Raw genomic sequence first — 26,471 nt, 5'->3', positions numbered from 1 at the left:
CAATTGCTCCATAAACCTCTTGAGCTGTGATTCCCACTGCGTCACTTTTCACAACACAACAACTTTGTAGGGGTCAGTTTTAACACCATTAAGTATAGTAGAGTAATGTTGCCTCCACAACTCAGCTATGTTATGGGCTCCAGATACTCCCTCTATGGTACACGGTAACGACGTACTGGCCCTGTTCAGAGCTCTCACCTCCTTCCAGAAGCCAGTCACATCATTATGAAGGAGCTTTTCAGCCATAGAGTCCGCTCTCAATGTTTCTGTATGTTTGTTGACATAACGAACTGCATATTTATATCTAGCATTTGTACGCTTTTTGAGATCCAGGACAGGCCCCTCTCTGGGCCTTCCTGCCCGGACCCAGGCCCCAAAAGCATTCTTGGCTTCAGCGTATTGATCAGCCACATGTTTATTCCACCCTGGCTTGACGTTGTGTCTCTTCCTAGAGTAGGTACAGCCCGGTCTACTGGCCTCCCATACAGCTCCCACAGTACAATCATACATGTTACAGAGGTCTCCACGGTGAGAGCTTTCATTACAACCCACATCAACACACAGAGCTGCCCCTTTGGGTAGATATACATCACTCAATAGGACATCAGTTCTCCCATAGTACAATAGCCTATCCTCATTTGTGAGCTTGGACCAGTCCACTTTAGTTGTACAGGCATTTGTAACCTCCTGAGACATCTCAGGGAGACTATCACAATCTAGTGACATTACAAAAGGAATGTGATCTGACATTGATGCCTCATACAGCACACACTTTAAACGAGCTATATCTGTTGCTCGCAGTGTCAATACGGTGACAGTTAACATCACGGCCGAGTTGTTCAGTTAGATATTCGGACAGTGTCTCAGCGTCAAGGTCTGGCGAGAATTTGGTAGCAAAAACACTCACCAACTTCGTACGGATCACTTTTATATTCCCTTGTGCAGCAGTGCCAACAATAGGCTTAGACATGCTCCGTTCAGGTTTCCCAACAAGCTGTTTGGATAAGGCAGACTGGCCCTCGGCCCTATTCCTCCGACCTCGGCCCCGTTTCACAACTTGACTCCATACTTGCGAATTTACCGCAGTTCCAGCAACCGGGTCAACACAGTTGGGATGTACATCAGTAGAAGAGCCGGGGGGGCTCGCATCCTTCACCGACACCGCACCATCCTGGCCATCACCCTGAGCGCTCCCACAGGCAGTTTCAGCGTCACTCGGTACAGCCAGTCCTCCACCATGACTCGGCTCCAACTGGCGTTCTACGGCAGCAACTCTGCTGTCCATGGTCACAGCCACAGCACGCAGGTCCTCACCGATATCTGCCTGAACTTCCACTACGTGTCTTAATGCGCAAACCTCGCTGTGCAGTCGCTCCATCTTGCTCAGCAGGTTGGACACATCCAGGTTGTTAAACGTAACAGGCGGCAGCTCATCCAGGTAGTGGGAGACAAAACGGGGGATGTTTTCACCGCATTCATTTCGCACTTTTAGGCAGCTTTTGATATTGTTTGCATCCTTCTGGTTGCCTTTAAAGGCCACACACCGCTGCTTGGTTTCAGGACAGAGTTCAAACAACGTCTTTTTAGAAGTCTCGATCCATTCGGAATCAAAGGTGTTAGAGGCTACAAGGACTAGCTCGTCCTGGGTCATAGTTTTAATTTTAACCGCCAGGAAGTTGAGTAACTCATCCTCTACAATAACTAGGCCGTCAACAGTCTTGTATATTGTAGGTTTTAGTCGAGGCCGGTGGTTTGAATCAGGAGCTACCGAGCCACGACACACACCATCAGCCATCTTATTGAGTATCACTACACATACGTCCTTTTTCACAGTACAGGTACTATGTAAGCAAACGATTTCTCTGCATTTCACCCATCCTAGTCTTAGGAGCAGTGGGCTGCCATCGTGTGTTCCAAGATGGCAGCACTTTAATTTGTTTCTGTCTCTGTCTCAGTTAGTGTTTGTCTCATTCTCGGGTTTTTGGCATTGACTACCTCTTGTGCATACTGACATTTTATCATTTTTATTTAGCTTTTTAGACCTGTTTTAAATTGGTCTGCTGTGCTTTTAAAACGTTTTAAAAGCTTTTAAAAGTGCTTGGGCTGTTTTGCGTCATTTTGTGCCGGTGCCTCGCTGCGACTGGATTGTTTGCTCTCTGCCTGAGCTGCTGCTCTGTCGGACTCTGGATTGCTGTCTCTCCTGCCGTGCTGTCGGGGGCTGATCGACCTGAGCTGCTGATCGACCTGAGCTTCTGATCGACCTGAGCTGCTGATCGACCTGAGCTGCTGATCGACCTGAGCTGCTGATCGACCTGAGCTTCTGATCGACCTGAGCTGCTGATCGACCTGAGCTGCTGATCGACCTGAGCTGCTGATCGACCTGAGCTGCTGATCGACCTGAGCTGCTGATCGACCTGAGCTGCTGATCGACCGGAGCTGCTGATCGACCTGAGCTTCTGATCGACCTGAGCTGCGGATCGACCTGAGCTGCGGATCGACCTGAGCTTCTGATCGACCTGAGCTGCGGATCGACCTGAGCTGCTGATCGACCTGAGCTGCTGATCGACCTGAGCTTCTGATCGACCTGAGCTGCTGATCGACCTGAGCTGCTGATCGACCTGAGCTTCTGATCGACCTGAGCTGCGGATCGACCTGAGCTTCTGATCGACCTGAGCTTCTGATCGACCTGAGCTGCTGATCGACCTGAGCTTCTGATCGACCTGAGCTGCGGATCGACCTGAGCTTCTGATCGACCTGAGCTGCTGATCGACCTGAGCTGCTGATCGACCTGAGCTGCTGATCGACCTGAGCTGCTGATCGACCTGAGCTTCTGATCGACCTGAGCTTCTGATCGACCTGAGCTGCTGATCGACCTGAGCTTCTGATCCACCTGAGCTTCTGATCGACCTGAGCTTCTGATCGACCTGAGCTGCGGATCGACCTGAGCTGCGGATCGACCTGAGCTTCTGATCGACCTGAGCTGCTGATCGATGTGTTGCAGCACAATGTTACTAAAGCTACCCTTGTATTCACTTTTTACTCTATAACAACATTAAAATGTATGAAATATACTTACATTTAAATAATAATGGTTTGATTATAAAATAATAACTTAGAGTTCTTATTTGTGTTGCATTTGTGGATAAAACCCAAAGAACATTTAGGATATAAATACTGGTCAGATCTTTTAGGGATTTTTTTTGTCTCTCTTGGAGAAATTAAATTGCAACATCAAATACAAAAGTTAATCTGAAACAAACTCAAATACCATAATGAAAATAATCCACAAGTTATGATTGTTATAACTTAAATGTTATACCTGGAAACACAAATACACAACCGAAAATAATACATTTAATATGCTCGTCTCTTGTCCTGGGTGGCAGATTACGTCACTTCCGCTGCCTAAAACCCAGGAGGGGATCTAGCCGCTGCTGCACTAGCTAACGCTACATTAGCAAAACAAACGCTATTATATATATAATATAATAAATATATATATTTTTTTGCAAAAGGTGCAGCGGGCTTCAAACACGTTCCCCTCCACTGGTTTCAACCAAGCACTAAAGTCGATGTTTTCCAACCAAATTGAACTTACACTTCCCCATATTTGTTTGTAAATAGATTCGAAGATAGTTTCTGACTGCTGCTAGCTTGGTTGCTAGGTTACTAGCTGGGTGTTCTTCGATAAGGGCCCGGGGGAAACAAAGTTAGTGATTACTGGTTCCATGTTGATTTATTTCAATACAAATTGTTGGGGGGAACTGAAAGGCTATTACGTACTGGTTACTTTGCATCCCGGACATTTCCCCCAAAACACATTTAGACGTGATCGCAACACAAAAGTACCTTTCAAATCCGATCATTTTTAAGACCTTCTAAATCATATTTAAGACCTTTCTTATTTTTTTGGTCATATTTAAGGCCTTAAATTCATATTATCAAATGTAAGACTTTTTAAGACCCCGCGGGAACCCTGAACAACACAATATAAGAAACACTTCAAAGGGACTGGAAGCATTTCCACTCTTTCTCTCTTATTGAGAAATGTTGGGTTGGTGATAGGAAACAACAGCTTACAAATACCGCTGTGTCAGCTAATTGAACAGCTGAGGATGCCACAGGCCTTAACAGCTAGTAAGATAGAACTATATATGAAAAACAGATAAACATCAGCAGGAAACCCTCAAAGCTCTCCACAATCTGCTCTGTGTTTATCTAGCCCATATTTTGGTTCCAATCTCTCAACTTGACCCTCACAAAGTTTTATTGGAAAATGGAAGCAACTGGAAGTATCTGCAAAGCTGCGGGCAAAATGTTAGATTTTCAGAATTCAAATGAAAGTCAGTGAAGGTTGAATGCTTTCACCAGCAGTTTCTAATGCCTCAGATCCACAAATGTGTGCATGTTAAGATAATGATATCCTCTGTGACACATTTTGCAGACTCTGCAGCTAGAACTAGCCACAGGTAAAGTACATCAGCAAAAAAGCTGCTGAGTCATGTGTAGTCCCAACTGATTCATGGTCAGAAAGGAACATGATCAGCTGCTGGCTCACCGTATGAACACATGGTGTGTGTGTGTGTGTGTGTGTGTGTGTGTGTGTGTGTGTGTGTGTGTGTGTGTGTGTGTGTGTGTGTGTGTGTGTGTGTGTGTGTGTGTGTGTGTGTGTGTGTGTGTGTGTGTGTGTGTGTGTGTGTGTGTGTGTGTGTGTGTGTGTGTGTGTGTGTGTGTGTGTGATGTTGTAACAAATGATAAATGCTCATGGCTGCTACACACCTCCAGAATGTGGTTGAACTGAGCCTTGAGTTCAAAGTAAGGCTTGGATTTGACGATGACCTTCTTCAGGGCTTTCTGCAGCGTCTGGACCCGGGCCTCGGCATCCTGGCAGAGCTGCGTGACGCGCTGGTGCTCCCGCTCGCTGCGGAGCCGCTCCTCCTCCGCCTCGTTCACCTGAGGAACAGAAGATATTATATCATATTTATGTAAATGTCCCCTCTGTGGGGCGATTAAAGGTATTCTAATGACTGAGAGCAGGAACACAGCGGGATGACACAATTTATCCAGGAAAATCAATTAAGAACAAATTCTTATTTACAATGATGACCTGACAGGAGGCAAAGGCTTCCTGAGGGGATGGGGTTTGGGAGGAAATAAAAAGACACACTCCGGGCACTACAGAACCCAGGAGACAACACAAACACATAGAGCAAAGATGACAGGCATAGCAGTTAAACATATAAAAACTCTAAAACAATATTGCTGTGGTTCAATCAGTCATTAAAATCAGCATCAGGCAAAGCAGCTGCATGTGTGCACCAGGGTGTCAATAATAGTGACATTGAAGGTGCGGGGGGAGACAAAGGTTTTCATTTGTAATGTTTTTTGAACGGTATTCCAGCTATCTGCCGCTGCAAACTGAAAGGCGGAGCGGCCAAAGGATGTATGGGCTTTGGGGATCTTTAGCAGGATGCTTGTAGCTGACCGGGTGTTGTGCGTTGGGGGTGTGCGGAGTTGCAGTAATTGTGTGAGGTAGAAGGGAGTGAGGCCTAGGAGTGTTTTGTAAACAAACATCAGCCAGTGTATGTTGCGTGTGGTCTCAAGAGAGGGCCAGTTAGCCAGAGAGTACAGGTCACAGTGGTGTGTCCTGTAGGGGGCATTGGTGGCGAAGCGGATGGCGGAGTGATACAGAACGTCTAAATGATCAAATGACAAACCCCACTTGTCTTGTGGTGTCGAAGACCCCTGCTATGAAGAGCTACAAAGAGTATCAAATCATATCAGCCGGTCAGAATGCAGACTAAAGCTCATGTGGACAGTATATAAATTAACCTAGAGATAGTCTTGTAGTCAAGACCACTTTATCTGAGACCAAGACATTACCAAGACCGGAGAGTAGCAAGACCAAGACAAGATCATGACTTTAAGAGGTCAAGACCAAGACTTTAAGAGGTCGAGACCAAGTCAAGACAAAGACTTTAAGAGGTCGAGACCAAGTCAAGACCTTAAGAGGTTGAGTCCAAGTCAAGACCAAGGCAGGGCAAGACCGAGTCAAGACTGGAACCAGACTACTGTGAATCCAACCCTACATGATACACTTACAATACCATGTGTAAGATAGCATAGTCAATTTGATCTGCAAGATCCACATCATCATCATCATAAAAAGACACACATACGTAAGATATAAATTCAACTTCATCATATTTTTTCAAAGAGTTATCCTTTTCATATAAAAACAATAAAATAGTAAGAACATAATATAAAACATCCTAATATACATTTTACACACACACATGCTTGTCTTTATTGCATTATGGGGGTACCTGACCAGACCATCCCTTTTGGGATCTGTTAGGGAATAATTAGCTTAGGTATTCAACCTTCGACACAGTTCATCATTTTCTCCTCTCACTGTCTCTTTCCCGTGGCATATGTCTACGGCCTTGGGTATTGCTCAAGCGGCAAACTCTGGGGAAGAGCCGGGACGCCAATACGGAAGTGCCACACCCTGCAGTTCATATATTGGCCGATAGGCGATGGCTGCAGAAAGGAGCAATTTTCATAGACCCCCATGTTAAAATGCCCAATTTTACAGCAGAAAAAAACATGTTCCTACCCCTGGCTCCATACATTTTATTATCGATATAGTTAGATTCCACCTTCATGATTATGAATCTGTGAGTGAATTGTTTTCTAACGCGACACTTTTATTTATATTAGGTCTTAAAGTTTGTGCATAAATTAAGGCGTGGTCACATTGAGTGACGGCTCTGTCAAGTGACTGCTGCTGCTAGCTTCTTGTCTCTCTGCTAGCTGCTCCGTGAAGCTAGAGGGACTCTGCCTGCTCAGCTCATCCAGGAAACACAACTTGAAGCCGGCTGTGGCTGTTTGTTCTTCATGCTTATATATCGGACTATTGTGACTCGCTCTGCGGTTAAAACAGACGGTGAATGAATGCGGTAAGTGAAATTCGAGTGCTTTATTTATGTGTTAATGATTTTAATCAGCTACGTAATGAATGGCAAGGCTTGGGTTAGCATGTAAGCTAGTGGTAGCTACATCAGTGCTAACGATGCTAATCGTAGCCTCCAAGTTAAAATCATAGACTGTATATATAAAGGTTAAAACGAAATAGACAAGTGTTAAGCGTTAAGTGGTATAATACTGTTGAACAAATGGCTTCTGTTTGAGGTTGATAAAATAAGGTTACATCCTTGTAACTTAGAGATATTTTATTATGTAGGTAGAACTGTATGCAGCTAAGGTTAATTTAAATTGGCTATGCTCAAGTATGTAGACAAGCTAACGTCGAAGTAGTGTATGTGAAATCAACCTCACAATAAGATGTGTGTATATTGTGAGGAAATATTTGTATGTATTCATGTTAGTAAACTATCAAGATGCTTAAAAAGGGAAAATGATTTGGGTAAGAAAACTGTGAACTGTTTTTGGGGCCTGTGAACATTTGGTTTTTTGAGGACAAAGGAAGAGGGGGAAGGTCAGGAGTTAACATACAGTCATTCCTGTGATAATGAAGCTAAGCCACTGGGATTGGGGAATTTAAGATGTGAGGTGTTGATAATAATTTGGGCAGCCAATCACTGGTCTGGAAAGGAGGCGCAGATAACTCCTCCTTTGGTCAGCGAGGTATTTAGACAGGAACCCCGCTGTGTGCTCTCTCTCTCTCCTCTCGCTGGCTCACGTGAGTATCAGGTAAATGTGGGATCCCACAGATCTGTATTTTTTTTGTACTGTATTTGATTGTAATGCATTGTTATATTACCATTAAAGTGGATTATTGTTTAACGGTTAAGTGTATGCTCTGGATTTCCTTCATGTAAGATAACAGCTTGTTTAGGGACGCGAGGAGATTTGGAAATGCGGCCTAGTTATCATTTAAATCTCCTAACAAATGGTGATCTCGACGTACCTGAATAAACAGAGCTGTGGAAGGATTCAGACGACCGCATGGGTCGGGAACAAACACTTTTAGACGTCTCAGACAATCAAGCAGGGCCCTGCAACCACCAATAAGGTAAAAAACGTTAGGATTGTCTGTAGGCGTTTCACGTTTTTTTTTTGGTTTTTAAAAACAAAACGTTTAAATGGAATATACGATGCATATTGTACCATGTTAGGAAAGTTATATAAAACATGTGAACGTTGATCGCAAGGTACAGAGAGTCCTGCGTGACGAGATATAAAGCAGTTAGCGTGGATCTCAGGTAGTTTATTCCTGAAGTGGCGTGGAAGCGGTGCAGTTCGTGGGTGGTGAGGTGTGATTCCTACACGACGAAACCTGGACGCTCGATATTTTCAGATCGAGCCGCCGTTTAAAACTGGGGGTAAATAACAGTCTAAGACCAAATAAGCGAAAGTGTCAGCGGACTGTTATATGTTAAATCCTTGGGAGAGAGCGCTAACGTCACCTACATTGTGACGAGACCAGCTCTCGTTTCCCTTGTCTGTAAAAATTAATTTGAAAGGCTGACGTAAACATAACGTTGATCGCAAGGTAGACAGAGAGTCCTGCGTGACGACATATGAAGCACGTTATCAAGCTAGACAAACTGTACGGGGAATAAATCTGTGTGATTTTTACCTGAATAACCTGTGTGACCGATTGTCTGTGGTAATCAGACATTCGCTCAGAAGAGTGAAGCTCATTTGTGCTCTGCTGCTGCCATCTAGTGGCTGAAAGGGGGGGAAGCACGTTAATTGAGTCAGATAAATAAAAGCGAAGTCAATATATTGCGTATATTTAAATAAATGAGCTGTCTGTAGGTTGTCATTGTTGATTAGTACAGACCTTGTTTTATGTTGGTAAATGTAATGGTACAAAAGCAAGCTATTCATCACAATTGTATTTTTAGGTTATGAATAAAACAAAAAGTAGTAGCCTAAGGGATAAGCAGAAAGGTTTTTGAACACTTGTCAGTTATGACAGGGGTGCTTATGCCCGCTTCGGTTTTCAATGTACGCCATCACGTTAAAACAGGATTGGTGGCATTTTCAGTTCATTGCTTGCTTCCACACGCCTTCCCCCTCCTTGTCTCTTTCACGACTATAGTTAATGCATTAGAACGATTGTCGCTGTTCCGGAACGGCCTTTCAAAATAAAAGCCAAAGGCCGCTGTTCGCCAGAGAGGCCTTCACAATAAAACAGTAATTAGCTTAACAATATATTTAACTTATATTACGTCCTTAAATATTGATTTTAATTCATTACAGATCTAACCTGCTTGTAACACAACTTAGATAAACAATTTCAAGTGGTTAGAGGGGGTTTCCTGTCTGGCTCATTTGATTTAGAACTGAAGTAAGGGAGAATAGTGTTTTATGAGTCATTCCTCATGGTTTATAGAGATAAATCATCAGTTTGTCTGGACTTTGATATAGAGATAGGATCATGGTGGAGAAGGAAGACCTTTTTTGGTTTCAAATTAAAGAAGAGTTTAAAGATGAAGTAAGCAGGACTTCAACTGGCCAAAGAGATTTAAAGTTTAATATTCTTGGTTAGCAAACAAGACATCTGATTATTATGTCACACATGATAATCTTGCTATAGAAACTAGCTTAAAATATTGGAGAAAATATGTAGATGTTCTTTCGTAGTGTGTGGAATATGTGATGCTGGAAACATGTACGTTTTTCAATGTATAGGAGAAAATGGTTTCCTGAAAGAGTTATGTGGGTAAATATGTAGCAATGGATGAAACAATTTTTAGAGTGAGTTTTTGTGATATCATTAGTAGACATCAATTATGTTGTTTAGATGGCATTTAACAATTAAGACAGATAGTATGATTAGAAAGAGTCAGAGTGGAAAGGGTTGGATTTATTTAACCTCAGTGTGCTAGATTTTTTATAGGTAATGCGTCCCGAGACCTGGACTCCCCCTCTGAGTTAGAAAAGGCTACGATCCCGACCCTCCAAGCAGACAAAAGACCTAACCCAACAGGAGACTCCTCCTTCTTCATCGAACAGACAGAGAACCAGAGCTGAAACAACAACAACAAGACTGCAGCCAGAACTATCTCCACCTGTGGCATCCAGATCCAAACAGCATGCTGACAGGCAGAGATCTACGCTCATCAGTCCCTCAGACGGGACCATGAAGTTCCAAGCTGAGCACAAGAGCAAAGTGTGGGACATGAGAGCAGAATCCGCCCTCCATAAAAACAGCAGGGAGACTGTAAAGGAGGAGATGAAATGCAAAGCAGTGCAAGAACATTAGCATGATGGGGCATGCAGATGTAACTGGGCCAATGGCTGCCTAAAAGAGTTACAGCTGATGAAGTTACAGCTGATGGACTGAAGAGAACACAGAATCAGAGGAGTTGGCATGGTCGATTAGAAGTGAGGCGGCCGGGGTCACGGCTTGAGAAAACCAGAGGAGGAGAAAAGGAAAACGGGAATGAGTGAGTTTACACATAAACACACTTATTCACAAAACGCACATTTAAAGCATAAATACGTAAAGACAGAAAGATTTATTAAATTAAAAATAGCAGTAAACTATTAGAGTAAAATGAGAACACACTGAGGGTTCAGAGTACAACCATATTCTTCAATCTTTTCATCATGTTAACAAAATATTCTTTGACATTTTTTATTCACGTGTGAATAAGGTAGTGGGATAGTTTTAGGAACCACTCTATAAGACAAATCTTTATCTGTATGGATAATGTTAAAGGGAGAGCTGGTGCCAAGCCAGATATCGTATTCCAATCTAAATAATTGATTTCACCATTGTAGCATAGTTATTACCATAGGAAATATGAAATGACTTCTGTTTTTAAATCCTTGATAAAGGAGGAAGTAATTGTTTGCATGTTCGGACATCCAGGGTTCCACACACTGCTAAAGAGTTTAACATTGATTTTTAGGTGGACCAGAATTGAAGACGTGTGGTTGTTATACCATTGTTAGCGTGAACAAAAGATAAATATAAATAAGTGAAGATAAGAAGATGTATTGACCATAAATTAGTCAATTGGTAAATAAAAATAGCGGAAAAGAGGAGAACTATTAAAGTGAAGTGGAAAATCAGTCTAAAACACACTGATAGGAAAAGGGGGAGCATGAAGGAAGTATGCACTGGACTTTTTATTCGTGGGTGAATTTGGTAGTGTTTTAATTTGTTACAGTATTGATCAGTTCAAAGGGAGAGTTTTAGTAACAGCTCTATGAGATCAGATAAATATTTATTTATATAGGTCATGTTGAAGGGAAAGCTGGTTCTAAACAAAATATAGTATTTCAATTTGAGGTACTGGTTTCATGTTCAGACACCCAGAGTTCCACGCACTGTTAAAGAGGGTAACATTGTTATTTAAGTGCACCAGAATTGAAGATAAATTGATAGAATGAGTTATGGAATACATAGCAGATCTTTACAGATCCTAGTAATGTTTTGACACAAGATAGTGATGTACACATGTTTCTGAAATAGATCTATTAGTCATTTTAATACTAATTAGGTGTAAATGAATTGCAGTAATAGTAATAGTACAATAAGGAAGTGACATTTTTTTTGGCTAGACACTTTTCAGGGAATGTGGGAAACAGCAAGGAGGGGTTGGAGATATCTTGAACATTATAGTTGTAATTGTGAATTAATAAATGATGGCGCTCCATATATACAGATTTTTATGGATGGAGGATGCTGGCCTGTGCTGGAACATCAAAGTCTCTGCAGAGCAAGACACATGGCCAAAAAGACTGAGACCAACTGACCGACAGGGTAACTTGGGAAGGCACTGTCAATGACTGACTCTGCGGTGAACCTGACCAAACCTGACTTTACAACCTGACAGTGTGAGTGTGAGTGAGTGTATGTCTGCACCTGATCAGTGCAACTGCATGATTTAAAACGATGACTAATCAAGCATGTTTTGGACTAACACATTATTTTTGTGTGATAATAATGTGTGAAATGAGAGGTTTCCTAACATTGCACAAAAGGGGAAACCGTATCTAATCTGCTTGATGATATTTCACTCCCACAGGAGGTGGCTGTTTGCAGAATGTGGAGCTCAAACTAAAACATGAAGATTCTGTTTCTTTTAGGACTGAAAGATGGAGAGAAAACACTTCATTTCACTGAAGTGTGTACTGGGGAAATGATGGATGTACATTTGGGAAAAATGTTTGGTATTGTCTTATAAACCATTATGACCTGAAGGTTTTCTTCCCATACAGGTTTTTGTTTACACATGAGATAATGTGTAAAAAAGGGGGAGTGTAAACTTTTTTTAAACATTTTTCATTTAGGGACTGAAAGGAACCGGCTGGCCCAACTCCATTGTTCAATCTGACCATTGATTGACAGTTTTAGAATTGACCTGCTCCATATTTGGGGATAACACACTGTTTGATGAATGTTGACATGTCTCTAATATTGATTGAGTTATAGCAGGTAACACAGATAAAGAATCAGTGGCCAAGGGGCTGCGGGGAGAGATGTAAGTCCAGAATGAAATAATGGAAGAAACTGACCTGTGAGTAATGTGTCAACTAATGTTTCAACAGGTATTAAAGTAACTAAGGTTTGAAATGTAGAAAGAACATATTTACAGTTAAAGTTAAAACATAGTAATGTAATGAGATAGAATGTAATTTGGACAACATCATGTAACTAGCCTGGTAAAGAAGTAAAAGCCATAGACTTTATTGTTGAGGTCATTATGGGAATATACATTTAATCTAAATACATAATAGAAAGACATTTGATGACAGTTTGTTGGAATTCTGTATTCATTTTTGCAGCGGGATAATATCTAAGCACTGACGGGTAGAAGCAGTATCACCAGGAAGCCATTCACTTTGTTAGTATTGTGATTTTGGTTGTTTTTGAATCCATAAGATTATTGTGTTTCTTTACCAGAAACATTAGCAGTTCAAATCATATTTAGATTTTTAATGGGATCTCAAGGATTTTATTTTTAAATAAACACAGATGCTTGTCAGAAATTCAGAGCTATTGAAATATGTTATTTAGTTTACCTAAAGATGTTGGGGTTCTTATTTAGTGGGCACAGTCCAAGTATTAAGATTCTGAAGCTGCACAATTAATTTAGAAAACCTGTTCACAGACGTCTGTTTTAAGACACCCCACCAACAGGCTCCAAGTGGCCACGCACTGGTGGGTCAAACAGCCGAGGGCCCCAGAGCCCGGAGCGTAGGCTTGAGGGATTTGTATCAGATTTCTCCACACAGGTTGTGGATGCCAAAAGGGGGACCCGAGACGCAGGAGGCTGACTGTCAACCCCAGGCTCTCCGGCCCCGACCGAGTGACCCAGAGGACATCCATCCAGCAGTCGTCCCAGGAGGCATCATCATCGGAGCGGAGAAGGAGGATCGAGAGGACATCCATCCAGCAGTCGTCCCGGGAGGCATCATCATCGGACCGGAGAAGGAAGATCGGGAGGACATCTATTCAGCATCAACTCGGAAGCCGCCATCAGCAAGACGGAGGAGAAGGAAGACATCTCTCTAGCAGGCAGCCCAGAAGCCGCCGTCAGCGGATCAGAGGGGACAAAGACACGGCAAGCCAGGACGGCACAGGGGACTCCACTCTCCGCTGAAACAGGAGTGTGTGTTAAGTGCAACAAGACGGTGTATGGAGCCAGCCAGGCCTGCCAAGCTATGGGCAGCCTCTACCATGACAGCTGCTTCACCTGCAGCGCCTGTAGTCGAAGGCTGAGAGGGAAGGCGTTCTACTATGACGCAGGAAGGGTTTTCTGTGAAGAGGACTTTCTGTACTCTGGGTTCCAGCAGTCTGCAAACAAGTGCAACGCAGGTGGACATCTAATCATGGACATGCAGGCCGGCAGGCCCTGGGGAAGTCTTACCGCCCCGGTTGCTTCCGCTGCGTCATCTGCAACGAGAGCCTGATCGGAGTGCCCTTCACTGTGGACACTGAGAATAAAATCTACTGTCTGAAAGACTACCACAGGGTCCTGGCGCCTAAATGTGCTGCGTGTAACCAGCCCATCCTGCCCTCAGAGATGGTCTGATGAAACCATTCGAGTTGTATCCGGAGAGGACAAGTATGGAGTCTCAGCAGACAAGGATGCAGTTTTTTTTTGCAAGTGCCTTGTGTAAATTGCACTCTTTTTTAAGAGTGCAAAAGGGGGAATTGTGAGGAAATATTTGTATGTATTCATGTTAGTAAACTATCAAGATGCTTAAAAAGGGGAAATGATTTGGGTAAGAAAACTGTGAACTGTTTTTGGGGCCTGTGAACATTTGGTTTTGTGAGGACAAAGGAAGAGGGGGAAGGTCAGGAGTTAACATACAGTCATCCCTGTGATAATGAAGCTAAGCCACTGGGATTGGGGAATTTAAGATGTGAGGTGTTGATAATAATTTGGGCAGCCAATCACTGGTCTGGAAGGGAGGCGCAGATAACTCCTCCTCTGGTCAGCGAGGTATTTAGACAGGAACCCCGCTGTGTGCTCTCTCTCTCTCCTCTCGCTGGCTCACGTGAGTATCAGGTAAATGTGGGATCCCACAGATCTGTATTTATTTTGTACTGTATTTGATTGTAATGCATTGTTATATTACCATTAAAGTGGATTATTGTTAAACGGTTAAGTGTATGCTCTGGATTTCCTTCATGTAAGATAACAGCTTGTTTAGGGACGCGAGGAGATTTGGAAATGCGGCCTAGTTATCATTTAAATCTCCTAACAATATTACAATTATTAATGTCATATTTCAAGATGATTACTTAGATATTACAATATGGTTGGTTGAGCTGGAGTTCATTATTGAGCTTACACGTTAACGTCACAGTCATCTGAAGAACGAACCCAAACCTTGTTGTTTTTATTAATTGCATTACCAAATGGGTATCAAATAAATAGTAAGCATTGGTAACACAACTTCCAAAGTTACAGTAAAATAAAAAGGACCCTGACTCGGACAATACACAATCCAACATGTTCAACAGAAGAGAATAAGTTATATTGTTTGTGCACATGGTACTTTACATATATATATATCTGTTTGTTTAAGGTGTCCAGGTGATGCAGACAGGCTGGACCAGAGAGTGAGAGACAGAACTGGACTCCTCACAGCAGTGAACTTCAGCACAGGTACAAAGACTCTTTTTTCATACTGTACAAAGAATCAAGAAAGATATTTGTTTAAATAAATGAAGTGTTGACTTTAATACACTGATATACATTCCATTAAACAATACTAAATACTAGTACACCTACACATCAGTTAAGTTGAGGGGTTTTTCCATGCAAAAAGTTACATTTAGATGTTAACAAGCAATATGACTTTGTCAGCTTTCTAATTTAATGTATTGAAGGCAAAGATATTGAACACAGTGAGAACTGCTATTATTTATCTCTCAATATTGTCTGTAAAAAACGTGGTAAAAGTGATTCTTTCAGTGAGACAACAGAGCAAGCTTCTACAGTTGCACTACGTTTTGTAACAGTTCAATATTATTTTGATAATAACATATATTTCAATGTTGATGAACTTCATACTGTTCATTCATAATCTGATTGCTCACTGTTGAAATAAAAAAAAAACATTACAATTACAAAATAATTCTATCTACAGCCCCTAAACACACAAACACACAGCTTTCATAAATAACACACTTGTTCTGCAATAATATGTTTTATGTTTCCTGTCATTTTTGTTAGGAAAGGACATGCCTAAAAGACACGACATTTTCTCCTTCTCTGAGGGTCAAGAAGAACATCCAAGAGGAACATTAAAAGCTGATGTTATTAGATTGTAAGACCAGTACAGGACATTCACTAAGAAACTACTTTTATTGTGAAAACAGTCAGCTGATCGAATGCAGCTATTTCCACATCTACACTCCATCCGCTGATTATTTCTATTTGCCTCGCTTTATGAGCTTCACATCACTTGTGCCTTGTACCGCAGAGTTTGCAACGTCACAAATAGATGGGGCCAATCTTCAGTCAGATGTGAATATGTAATCTAACATTTTCAGTAAGAATAATGGACAAAAGGAGTGCAAATACAAATACAATTTATTTAAATGTGAACCAAAAGTTAATCAAATTTTTTTTAAATAAAAAGCACATATGGACAGAAGGTGTAAACCTATTAAATGTATAAGTAAATACATTTAGTCAAATAAAGTGACAGACTAGGCCTGTGCAGTTGGTATCAGCTTTGCCCAGCATGGGCTCCTCCATCAGGCCTGGTCCTCCTCGCTGAGGAAAGACACTCAGTCCTCTCCAAACCAACAGACAGGACGTCCATCACACGGAGGTTTCTCCCTGAAGTCTCTGCAGCTCTCTGGACATCACGCTGTCTCAATCCGTCCACACTGAATATGAGAGGGGGAAAATGAAAATAATAAATGCTTTAGACAATAAGAAACATAAAGTTGACTGTTGAGTTGCTCAGTTTTTTTAGATTGTCATTACTATTACTGTATAACTAATATCTCAGGTTAAGAGGCACATTCAAATAAAGATTGGTCTTTAAATACATGTTGTCTTTTGAATTGTTTGTCTAAAGTCAAGGATCTAGAACTGGTACTTAGTTTTAATGATACAGTCTGGTTATTATGCTGTTTGGAGGAGGCCTCACAATTAAGAGCACTAACTAGCTACCATCACATGTACCTTAGCTTGACTTAAATGTATTAAACGTATAATTAAGTGATATCAAAATATAAATAACTAATGCAAACATATTAATATTTGCTTGATTCCAGTGTTGAATTTAGCACAATTGCATACAAACGTTAAGGGATTTTAAGATTCTGAAGTATTATGCTAAAAACTCAATAACTTAGATTATTATTTATAGTTTTGCTGAATAGTTTCATGTTCGCTTACCTTAAAAACGTAAAATGCCACGGCTGTGTGCAGATGGGGAGCATGTTAGCTTAGCTTGGTAGCTTCAGCTAGCTCTGGAGCTTCCAGCTCGGTGGCAGCAGGTCCCGCCTCGGCTCCGCCTCTTTGCCCTTATTTGGAGCAGGCGGGAACAGGCGGGAGTTGAACTCTGACGTCACTGTCGAGCCGTTACGGCCCGTCCACACAGCGGCGTGCGTTGAAGCTTCCAACGCTTCTGCCCATTCACTTTGAATGGGGTGACGTCACTTTTAGCCGAACTGTATTTTGGGAAGCGACGTGGAGCGTTGCTGGCGTTGCTCGCTTCAAAAGTTGAGCAATGTTCGACTTTTGGCACCTCGGCAGAAGCGTCAACCAATGAAATCCCGTTTATGCAAATCTGCCAGTACAAGCGCTAGCCAATCAAACCGCGTGTATGCTGGGAGAGACTACGCAGGTCATTTCCTCATATTCCAAAAAATGGAGGGAAAATTCATCATAGCGGTAGTGAATCACCCGGTGCTGTATGATCAGTCTCTGTTCATCTACCGGGATACAAACCGGAGGAGCGAGGCATGGAGGGAGGTGGCAGAGACAGTGGGTGAAACTGGTAGGTTTTCGCCTGTTTGGGGATTTTATATCCAGTTTACTTCGTTTTAACATTGCTATTGCTTTGTATGTCGGGGTGGGAGATTCATGTGATTGGTTGTTGGTCGCGTTGCTCGCAAAAAATCCCCAAGCTTCAGACACGCCCACCGCCAAGCGTCAACGCACGCTGCTGTGTGGACGCTCCGTTAGTGGCCGACTCCGCCTACTAAGGGCTTCTCAGCAACTCTGCAGAATCCTATGGGTGTACGGACCCTACGTCCATTTATATATACAGTCTATGGTATTGCTGCTATCTCTCTTAAGGAGGGGCAGCTTGGGCGCATTGTTGTTGCCAGTCTATGACAGAGCACAAGCCGCCATGAGGTAGTTTACTGTTCAGGGACGAAGGTTCCCTGGCGCATTCTTTTCTATGGACGAGAGCTCTAGTTAGATTCAGGGTCCATATTTGTTTAGTCTCACTGATGAAGAATGTTGATTATTACACTCCGAACTCGTTAAAACCTCGAGCTGCAGAATAGTTCTTCAGAATTGGTTTGGCAACCGCTGTGTCAACTCGTGACACACCACCTGTCTTGTCAACTCTCCGGCCGTAACTCCAAATAAACATCAGTGTTTGCCATCAAAGCTCCAGCTCTCCTCGTGTCTCTCTGAGTCCTGACTCTCCATTGCTGCAGAAGTTTCCCTTTTGGGATCCACCCGTTCTGAAGGTTGGACAGCACTGTAAACAAATCAGGCAGAATCCTGAAGTGGACTGAAACAAAGATTTAACTTTACATGATCAATCAGAGAAAGTAGAGGTCACTGACCGGACTATAAACCGTTTCATGGGCTCTTGTCAGGTATGAGTTACAGGAGGGGTCCATATATACACGCTGTGAGTGGGCTCCACACTGTCTGGTTTAAAACTCAGTGGGGTCACTTTGCACACTGTATTGCTAGACTTACTTAAGGTAACAATTTAACACATTCGACTGTCAAAGTGAGGGCTATCAGGATGCAGAATGATTTTCACCTTTAGTGTCAGCATGTAGCTTCTGTTAACTGACACAATTATATTAAATTCCAATGTACTGATAGCATTTTAATTAATATTTAAGCTATTATAGTAATGTTTTTATTAGTCTATTCACCCACTGTGACACTGGCACGTATACAGTGTCAGTGTCCCCACATTGCCCCAGAAATGTCCCCATCTTTAGTGAAACATTTCCACTATCCCTCGTTCAGACATTGGGTTCCTTCGTCAGGGAAGTCTGACTCGTGAATGAGACTCACAGTACATTTACTGAAACTGCATCAGTTTCCTTCTTTTTAAATAAAGAGGGGTTTGTGTTCTAAGTGTTAATTATTGAAGCCATATAAGTCATGCTGATAAGGCTATTCTGCTTAAATAGTCATTGCAATTTCCATTTAAGCAATACAATGTTATTATAGAGCTTTCCAGTAAATACATGGAGATTGTCGTTATTAGACTTTTAATTTTCAAGAGAAGAACTGTATTCAGTGTACACAAAAAGGTATCACCATTTGAGAACGGCATTATTACATGACAGAGGTCCCAAAAAGGACTTAACAAACAACTTGTGGCTGATTTAAATGAGGGTCTAAGGTCACTGGAAGATGTTAGACATGAAGGGCGATTACTTTAAGTAATGATATGGGATTCAAAGGTAATGACACAATAACATGGTAGATAAAGACGAGGACACCAGATGTGATATTTTCAGACATTGAAAGAAATAAGGAAATTGAAAGTGTGAAAAGGGACAAGATTAAATAAATTGTGTTAGGAGAAAAACAAGATAATATGAGAAACTAGAAGAGATTATAAGGTAGTTGAGATAAAAGGAAGATTACAAAAAAGAGATGAGATTGAAAAAGCATAGAGGCAAGAGAAGATAAGGTTGAAGAGGAAAGTGTGAATAATTCAGATAAAAGAAAAGGAGATGAGGTGAGGTATTAAGAAGAGGACATCAATGAGGGGTGAAAGAAGAAATAAAGTACAATCTGTATATTTGTATAGTGGCTTGCAACAAACATTTAACTTTTGCAAGCACTACACTTGACAACAACAACTAATGGTGTCAACAGACAGTAATGATCACTTTACTTTTTGCTCTTGAGAGCTGTGATGCGATTGTTTATGTAAAACTTTATGGCCAACAATGTCTTTGTTTGAGTGCTTCTCCTTCCATTTCAAGACACTTATCGCATGTGTTAATGAAGGTCATCATGGCTTCTCAACAGCTTGGATCTCCATCTTTTCCCACAGCTGTTTCTTGAAAGGCTGCCGACCTGTATAAAAATGAAACAAATAAATTATTTTGTGTTTTTCTGGAACTGCTATGGAAAAGTTATTTGAGAGTAAAAGTTGATAAACATATATGAATAATAATAACACAAGTTCAATGGCATTAAAACGATATCAACGCGGCTGAGTCCATAGGTTAATCCAATGTGTCTGTCACTTTGAAAACATTACTGATAATCCATCATTCCATTTTTATGTCAAAAACTGAGTTTTCATATTAGCTGCTAATGACAGCTTCCTGTTTTGGGTATTCTGGCTACGCGTCACTCTTACTCCTTATTTTGTAACATGTGTGTGTATGTGGAACTTCCCCTCGATTCCATTGGCTCTGGCGGTTAGAAAGAGATGTCAATCATCAAAATCGATCAAGGGAGGGGGACCAGAGATAGTCAAATCCACCCAAATGACCCCAGAAGTGGTTTTTATTTTTCTAAACCTCTAAAAAGGTCAAATATCACTTGTTTTGCATCAATCTTGATACAGGGTACTTATTATATGTTGTAGTTTGGATTCCTAAAGCTTTTAGTCTACTAGCCCATCATCCAAGGGTGGTTTTCACTAGAAGTAATGTTTTTTTTTACTGTGTTCAATCTGAATTTACTTTCAAATAAAAAAAATCCATATTGATTCTGACTCTTCTGCATCCAACTCACAGGTTTATCATTGCTTTGAGAAAACAGATTATTAATGTTCCCCTTTTAGAAGAGAAGATATGGTCATTCGTTCTGGGAATGTCATTTCGAGCCTGAGACCTGAAAAACAGGCTCAGGGCTCAACAGGTTAACTGTCAGTGCAGCAAAGTCAGACCTCCACTGTATGATTCTCCCACCTTGAATACTGTTTGACAAACTGCTCGTTTGCTTGTGCCACAACCCTGACACCCAGAGAACAGCTGTACGAGAGCTGTCCAGGTGTTTGACAGAAAGCCACATTCATACCACCTCTGTACCATCCTGGAGAAACACAATGTCTTGACTTTTGACCATTTTAAGTCTTTTAAAAGTATGTGTTTTCTTTATAATGTTTACATGGACTGCCCCCCCCCCCCCCATCCACAGACAACACTCTGGACGCTGCACTAGGTCAGAAACCAGAGGACACTGTGAGGTCCACCGCAGACGGTCCACTTTTGGACAAAATGTCCTCTAATTAAAGACAGCTCGTTGTGGAACAGCCTCCCAGCTGAGACACGGGATCGTCCCACTCTCAATAGGTTCAAAGGTCAACTCAAAGAACGGTTGAGAAACAAACAGACGTGCGATCACCGCTAAACGCACTCTAACACGGGGGTATCTCCTCTTGCACCTGAGGCAGCTCTTGTGTCTTCTCTTGCACTCTATATGTCGGAGCTGCTATATTGTACCTCCATGTGGTAAATACTTGTGTGCTGCTCTTGCTCTTTTGCACTTTTTGCATATCATGTATTTTGTTTTTGCTATGTTTGTAAAATGTAATGTTCTTAAATGTTTGATGTGAGGGGCTGCGGGTGGAAATGAGCTCAAAGCTAAATCTGGCACTGTTACGCTCGACACATTTTAATGTTTTACGTGTTCATGTGCATTGTCCCTGCCAAATAAACGATGAAATGAAATGAAATGCCACATCAGTCATTTAAGTCTTACAATTTAGTATTTATGGTGCAATTATATTATGTATTTCTATGAAGTGATACAAATCGAATTGAAATGATGGTAATTACGATCTGACTTGCCGTAAGCTGATACAAAATGGTGCCGTACAAAAGACCAGCATCATATCCCACAAACTTGAATGGGATATCATTTTTTTTAAAAAACATTTAAATGTCTTGATGATTTAAAACGTATGAAAAACGTTTCAATTATTCATTAGGATTAAAACAAGAATTAAAAATGAATAGGAAATGATCTTTCTTTTAAATGTGTACTTTATCATCCAGTTACCATGGACCCCAAAACAACAGCATCTCTGACATGTGTGTGTGAGACGACTCTGCTTAAGGCCCCCTGACTGGACCCCATGTAATGAAGCATGAACTGACCTCTCACCATCAGTTGGTATGACTGGGACAAAGCAGGCTGAGCTAACGTTAGAGCACACATGTCAAACATGATGTTTCCTTCAGTTTATGGTCAGACAAACAGAAAGAAGTGCAGTTTAATGTGGTTCAAGTAACGTGGACCCCACAACAACAGCACCCCTGGCATGTGTGTGTGAGAGTATTCTGCTCAAGGCCCCTGAATGGACCCCATTTCATCAGACAAATCTGACTGCGTTTGACACACATTCAGAGATACACTGATCTACAGGAAAGCCAATTGAACCATCAAATACTAAATATCAATAAAGCAGGAAATGGATATATACTGAATTATTAGGGAAATGAAGTCAATGGACAAGTCCTTTGAAGACGTACCTGTGTGTTGGAGATTGAAGATCTCTGAGGAGCTGGCTCACTCGTGCTGGGGATCTCAGCCTCAGAAGACTCGTGGCAGTAGCTTGCTCTCCAACCTGAAGGATAATTCAGCGTTATTAATGAGAAGACGGTGCATTTACCTGATTCACAAGTGATTAGAGGTAGAAACAACTGTGTTAGTCTAAATGCGAGGAAAGAGAATAACTCCTAATCTAATATTTACTAACACTGTTTGTGGTCATCATTGACTAATCTTCCTAGACTGGAAATCCTCTTCTTGTGCTGCATCAACACTTCATAAATAAAAATATACCACGTTTTACGTTCATAAAACAACAACTTACAACTCAATTTCAAATATGTATAATTGTATTTAGGACTGACCATCATGTTCATTCTTGCCAGTAGAAGTCAAACATAAAGACAGCACAGCTGACATGATATATCCTCCTCCTCCTCCTTTGTGATTCTTCAGAATGTTTTCATTCCCCGCTGTACTCCACCACAAAGTCTCCTGTTTGTGAATGAGCAGTGGCAGACCCCTGACCTAACCACATGACAGGTTATTATTCAAATGATTACATGTACAGTGGTTCATCTTCTTGCCATGTTTCTTTTATTAAAATTAACCAAAACTATATGATAATAATAGTTATTAGTTCTGGTTTTGTTTATACATTATCCTGGCACACTTGAGCAGGCAAACCAATCAGCTTTCCCATCAACATGTTTTCTCTCACTGATTGTGCTGTTATGTTGAATGTTTGTTGTTTGTGTTTCATGTATTTGTGTCTGGATATTTGTCTATGTTGGTGTTGGACATGGAGCTGCTGTGACGCAAGTCCAATGTCAGACTTGATATGACAAATAAAGTAATATCGTATCGTGTATCGTATCAATAGTATGAGGATGCAATTGATGCAACATTACTTTAATCAATGAACTCTAAGTACTAGTAAGGGTGTACTGTGGATCTGATCAACTTTGAACATAAGAACACAAATTGTACTGATGACAAAAATACATACCTTTAAAAGAGTTGATGTACATCACTTCCAATTTTGCAGTATTGTCAACTGTCTCGATCGCATGTTCGATCGCATCCGTGAGGGGGGGTTTCCTGCGTCTCAGTCCTGCCATTTCTCATCCTATAATAAAAAACAATGAAGCGTTAATGTGACCAGACACCACCATAATTAATGTATTAGACAACTACATCTAGGACACTGTGGGCAGGGTGATGCAGCTGGTTCCACTTTAGTACACTTGAGCCATAATAGGTTGAAATAGAAACCCATCCATGTCACTGAAACTAAACAGGGAAAAGAGGACAGCATGGCTGATCACTGGCTGATCACTGCCCCGGAAAAAACTTAACAGTAACATACTGTAAATACATTTAGCAAAACGCTCAAATGTAAACACTACTTGGATGTCAATAAGATAGATGGATAGAAAGATTTATCCAAACAGGGAAATCACAGTGTTGCAGTAGGAGTAGTTTTTTTTAATATAAGTTAAAACATTTAAAGGAAAAACCATTATTATTTGATTGATTAACTCACTATTGACTAGTAATTGAAAGTCCCTGTATCATTAAAGGTGGGGTATGTAATTTATTTCAGAAACACTTTTTGTTATATTCCATGGAATTCTCTTAACATCCCGATAGCAATGAATATATAAAATGCTTTGACAAAAAATCCATAAAAAGTGGAAGCCGTGGCGCTGTAAAAAGCACGACCAATCATCTGAGCCGGCCCGGCTAAAGTAACTGGATGGCCTACCTGCCTGTCAGCCTTCCATCTGTGCACAAACTTATCTTGTGCCCTCATTGGTCATGTGCGCGTGCGTGTGTGTTGGAGGAGGGGCTCTGTGAGGAAGTGGCAGATTTGTTCCGGGTGTGTATTTTCAAATTCTAATGCACTCGAGCTGGTTTCTCCAAAATCACCTACCCCACCTTTAAATGCTCTCTGGTCTAAAAATAACTTTCACTTCTAACTTCATGCACAATCTTTCCTACATGCTATTTTTGGGATACATGATACATTTGAAACAAAGTTTAGAGAAAAAAAGGAAATCTTCCAGTCACATTTGTCACACAGCTGATAGATTGAAGCAGACTAAGCAGGCGTTTCAACGCTAGGTGCTGCTGATGATGTTAGCAAATTAGCTACGTTAGCTAGCTAGCATAGACTTATAGCTAGTGTAGCACACTAGCTATAGATACAGATACTTGTAGATACCAGTGGCGGTAATAGGGGGTGGCTACTTGGGCTCAAGCCCCGGATGTTTTCTGAAAAGCCCCGGATGTTTCACTTAAAACATTTTTTTTGTTGAAAACGTCTCGTGAGTACTGTGCAGTACCGGAGTCCATCAGAGAGGCAGCCGCTGCGGGAGCCTGTGTACTGCGTAGCCTTCACTGCCCTGAAGAAGTGATCCTTCCTAGTGCCTGACGAGTTTTAAGCTAATAGCCTATAAAGTTATGGATATTAGAAAGGTCCTTTCATCGAAGCAGGCGCCACAAGCTGCAGCAGCAGCAGTATCAGCAGCTGACAACAATGTCATCACCAGCAGTGAAGAAATGGATGATGTTTCAGGTTTGTGAATCTAATGGTGATGTCTGCGCTCTGGCTGACTGAGTAAGAAGTGAAAAAGAGTGATGTAACGTTAATGTTATAGCTAGTAAACATGGAGTAACTACACTAAGTATACCCTTATATGTTAGTATGTACAGAACATGACTACAAATTATCCTAAGATGTAACGTTAACCCTTCATACCTCAGTCTACTTTTAAGACACTAAAAGAAGAAAACAGGATTAGAAGAAGGGAGTGAAGAACAGAGCTGTAAAAGACAGCAGAGGTGCCAGCCAGGATCACATGCAAGAGAATAAGATACATTTCATGTTTCTTATTTACATCTGAAGTGTATGAGGTGCCAGTCAGGATCACATGTACTGTAAGAGAATAAGATGCATTTTATTTTATTGTTTTACATATTAATTATATTGTTAATCTTAATTTTGTTTTATATTTTCTTCTTTCAATGGATGTTCCTTGGATCAGTGATCTGAAGTGACTTCAACCAGCTGCTGACTCTATTTGAGTGTGTTAAGGCATTAGTTTGCTTCATTAAATGGTGTTAATGAATAAGTGTTCTCCAGTGCCTTTTGTCCGCTTTAAGGTATTATTAAGGGAGGTTTAATTTTGCTGTCAAAGTGCACCAGATTGATGGTTTTAACTTCAATATTTAAAAAAGAAATCTTCCCGGGGGAGGATGCCCCCGGACCCCCCTTGAGGAGGCGACGACCCCCCTAAAAGATGTTTGGTCTGCCCCCCACTTGTAAATGATTACCCCTGCTGCACCAACCCCCCCGCTCAACAACTCCTGGGCTAAGCCCTGGATCTCCTACAATCCTAAATCTGCCACTGGTAGATACATTAGCTACATAGCTACTTTATCTAGCTAATATAGCTACGTTAGCTAGCCTGCTAATATGAGGTAGCAATCTCTCCAAAGTGAAATAATTAATATGCAAAACCTGTTGCTTTATAACTGTTTTTTACTGAGTTACTTCATGTGGATTACTATATTCTAAAGCATGTAAACACAGTTTCATAGTCTGAATGTAAGCTACCTGGTTAATGTTCAGTAAAATATGTGCATTTAAAAGTAAAAAAAATGTATAGTCATAACTTACCTTTTCATTAGCTGCCAGTGAAGTGCAAAATGAGATCAACATGGTTCTCTCCATTCTCTCCTCATATGGAGCGCTTGTTTTAAATAGTCAGCATATCCTGTAAAGGTGGTCATGCTATCACAATGAGAATTCCTCTCTCCGCCCACCAGGAATGTCCCAATATCTAAATCAAGGTGACCCAATCTGACCATATCATTAAGACAAGGCTATTTGTTAAGAATATTTAGATTTGTATTATTTTATATATATATATATATATATATATATATATATATATATATATATATATATATACAGGGATGCAAACTCATCAGGTATGAAAAAGGTGACAAGTACAATATCTGAGTACTTTTACTCAAGCACAAGATCTGAGTACTCTTAGAACATAATATTTTAGCATTTTGCTAACTGTTAGGTTGTCTATGGCGTTTTCAATGTTAAGTTAGCATTTATGCTAACGGTTAGCTTGTCTAAGCCCTTTTCAATGTAAAGTTAGCATATATGCTAACGTTTGGCTTATATTCGAAATATTCAAAAGTGCTCAATGCCCAATCTGCAGTACGCATGTGCGCACTCTCCTAAAGAAACCCACTCTCAACCCG

General features: G+C 41.1%; 1 protein-coding gene across 1 annotated transcript in view; it reads right to left on the bottom strand.

Moving 5' to 3' along the window:
- The window catches only part of sh3bp5lb (SH3-binding domain protein 5-like, b), a 52,354-nt gene that overhangs the window by 5,765 nt on the left and 20,118 nt on the right, over positions 1-26,471 (bottom strand). Inside the window, 1 exon segment of the mRNA XM_034094388.2 lies at positions 4,780-4,953. Coding sequence (XP_033950279.1) covers positions 4,780-4,953 — 174 coding nt within the window.

Source organism: Pseudochaenichthys georgianus, chromosome 11 (genome assembly GCF_902827115.2).
Source record: "Pseudochaenichthys georgianus chromosome 11, fPseGeo1.2, whole genome shotgun sequence".
NCBI lineage: Eukaryota > Metazoa > Chordata > Actinopteri > Perciformes > Channichthyidae > Pseudochaenichthys > Pseudochaenichthys georgianus.
This window is presented reverse-complemented; position numbering and strand designations above follow the sequence as displayed.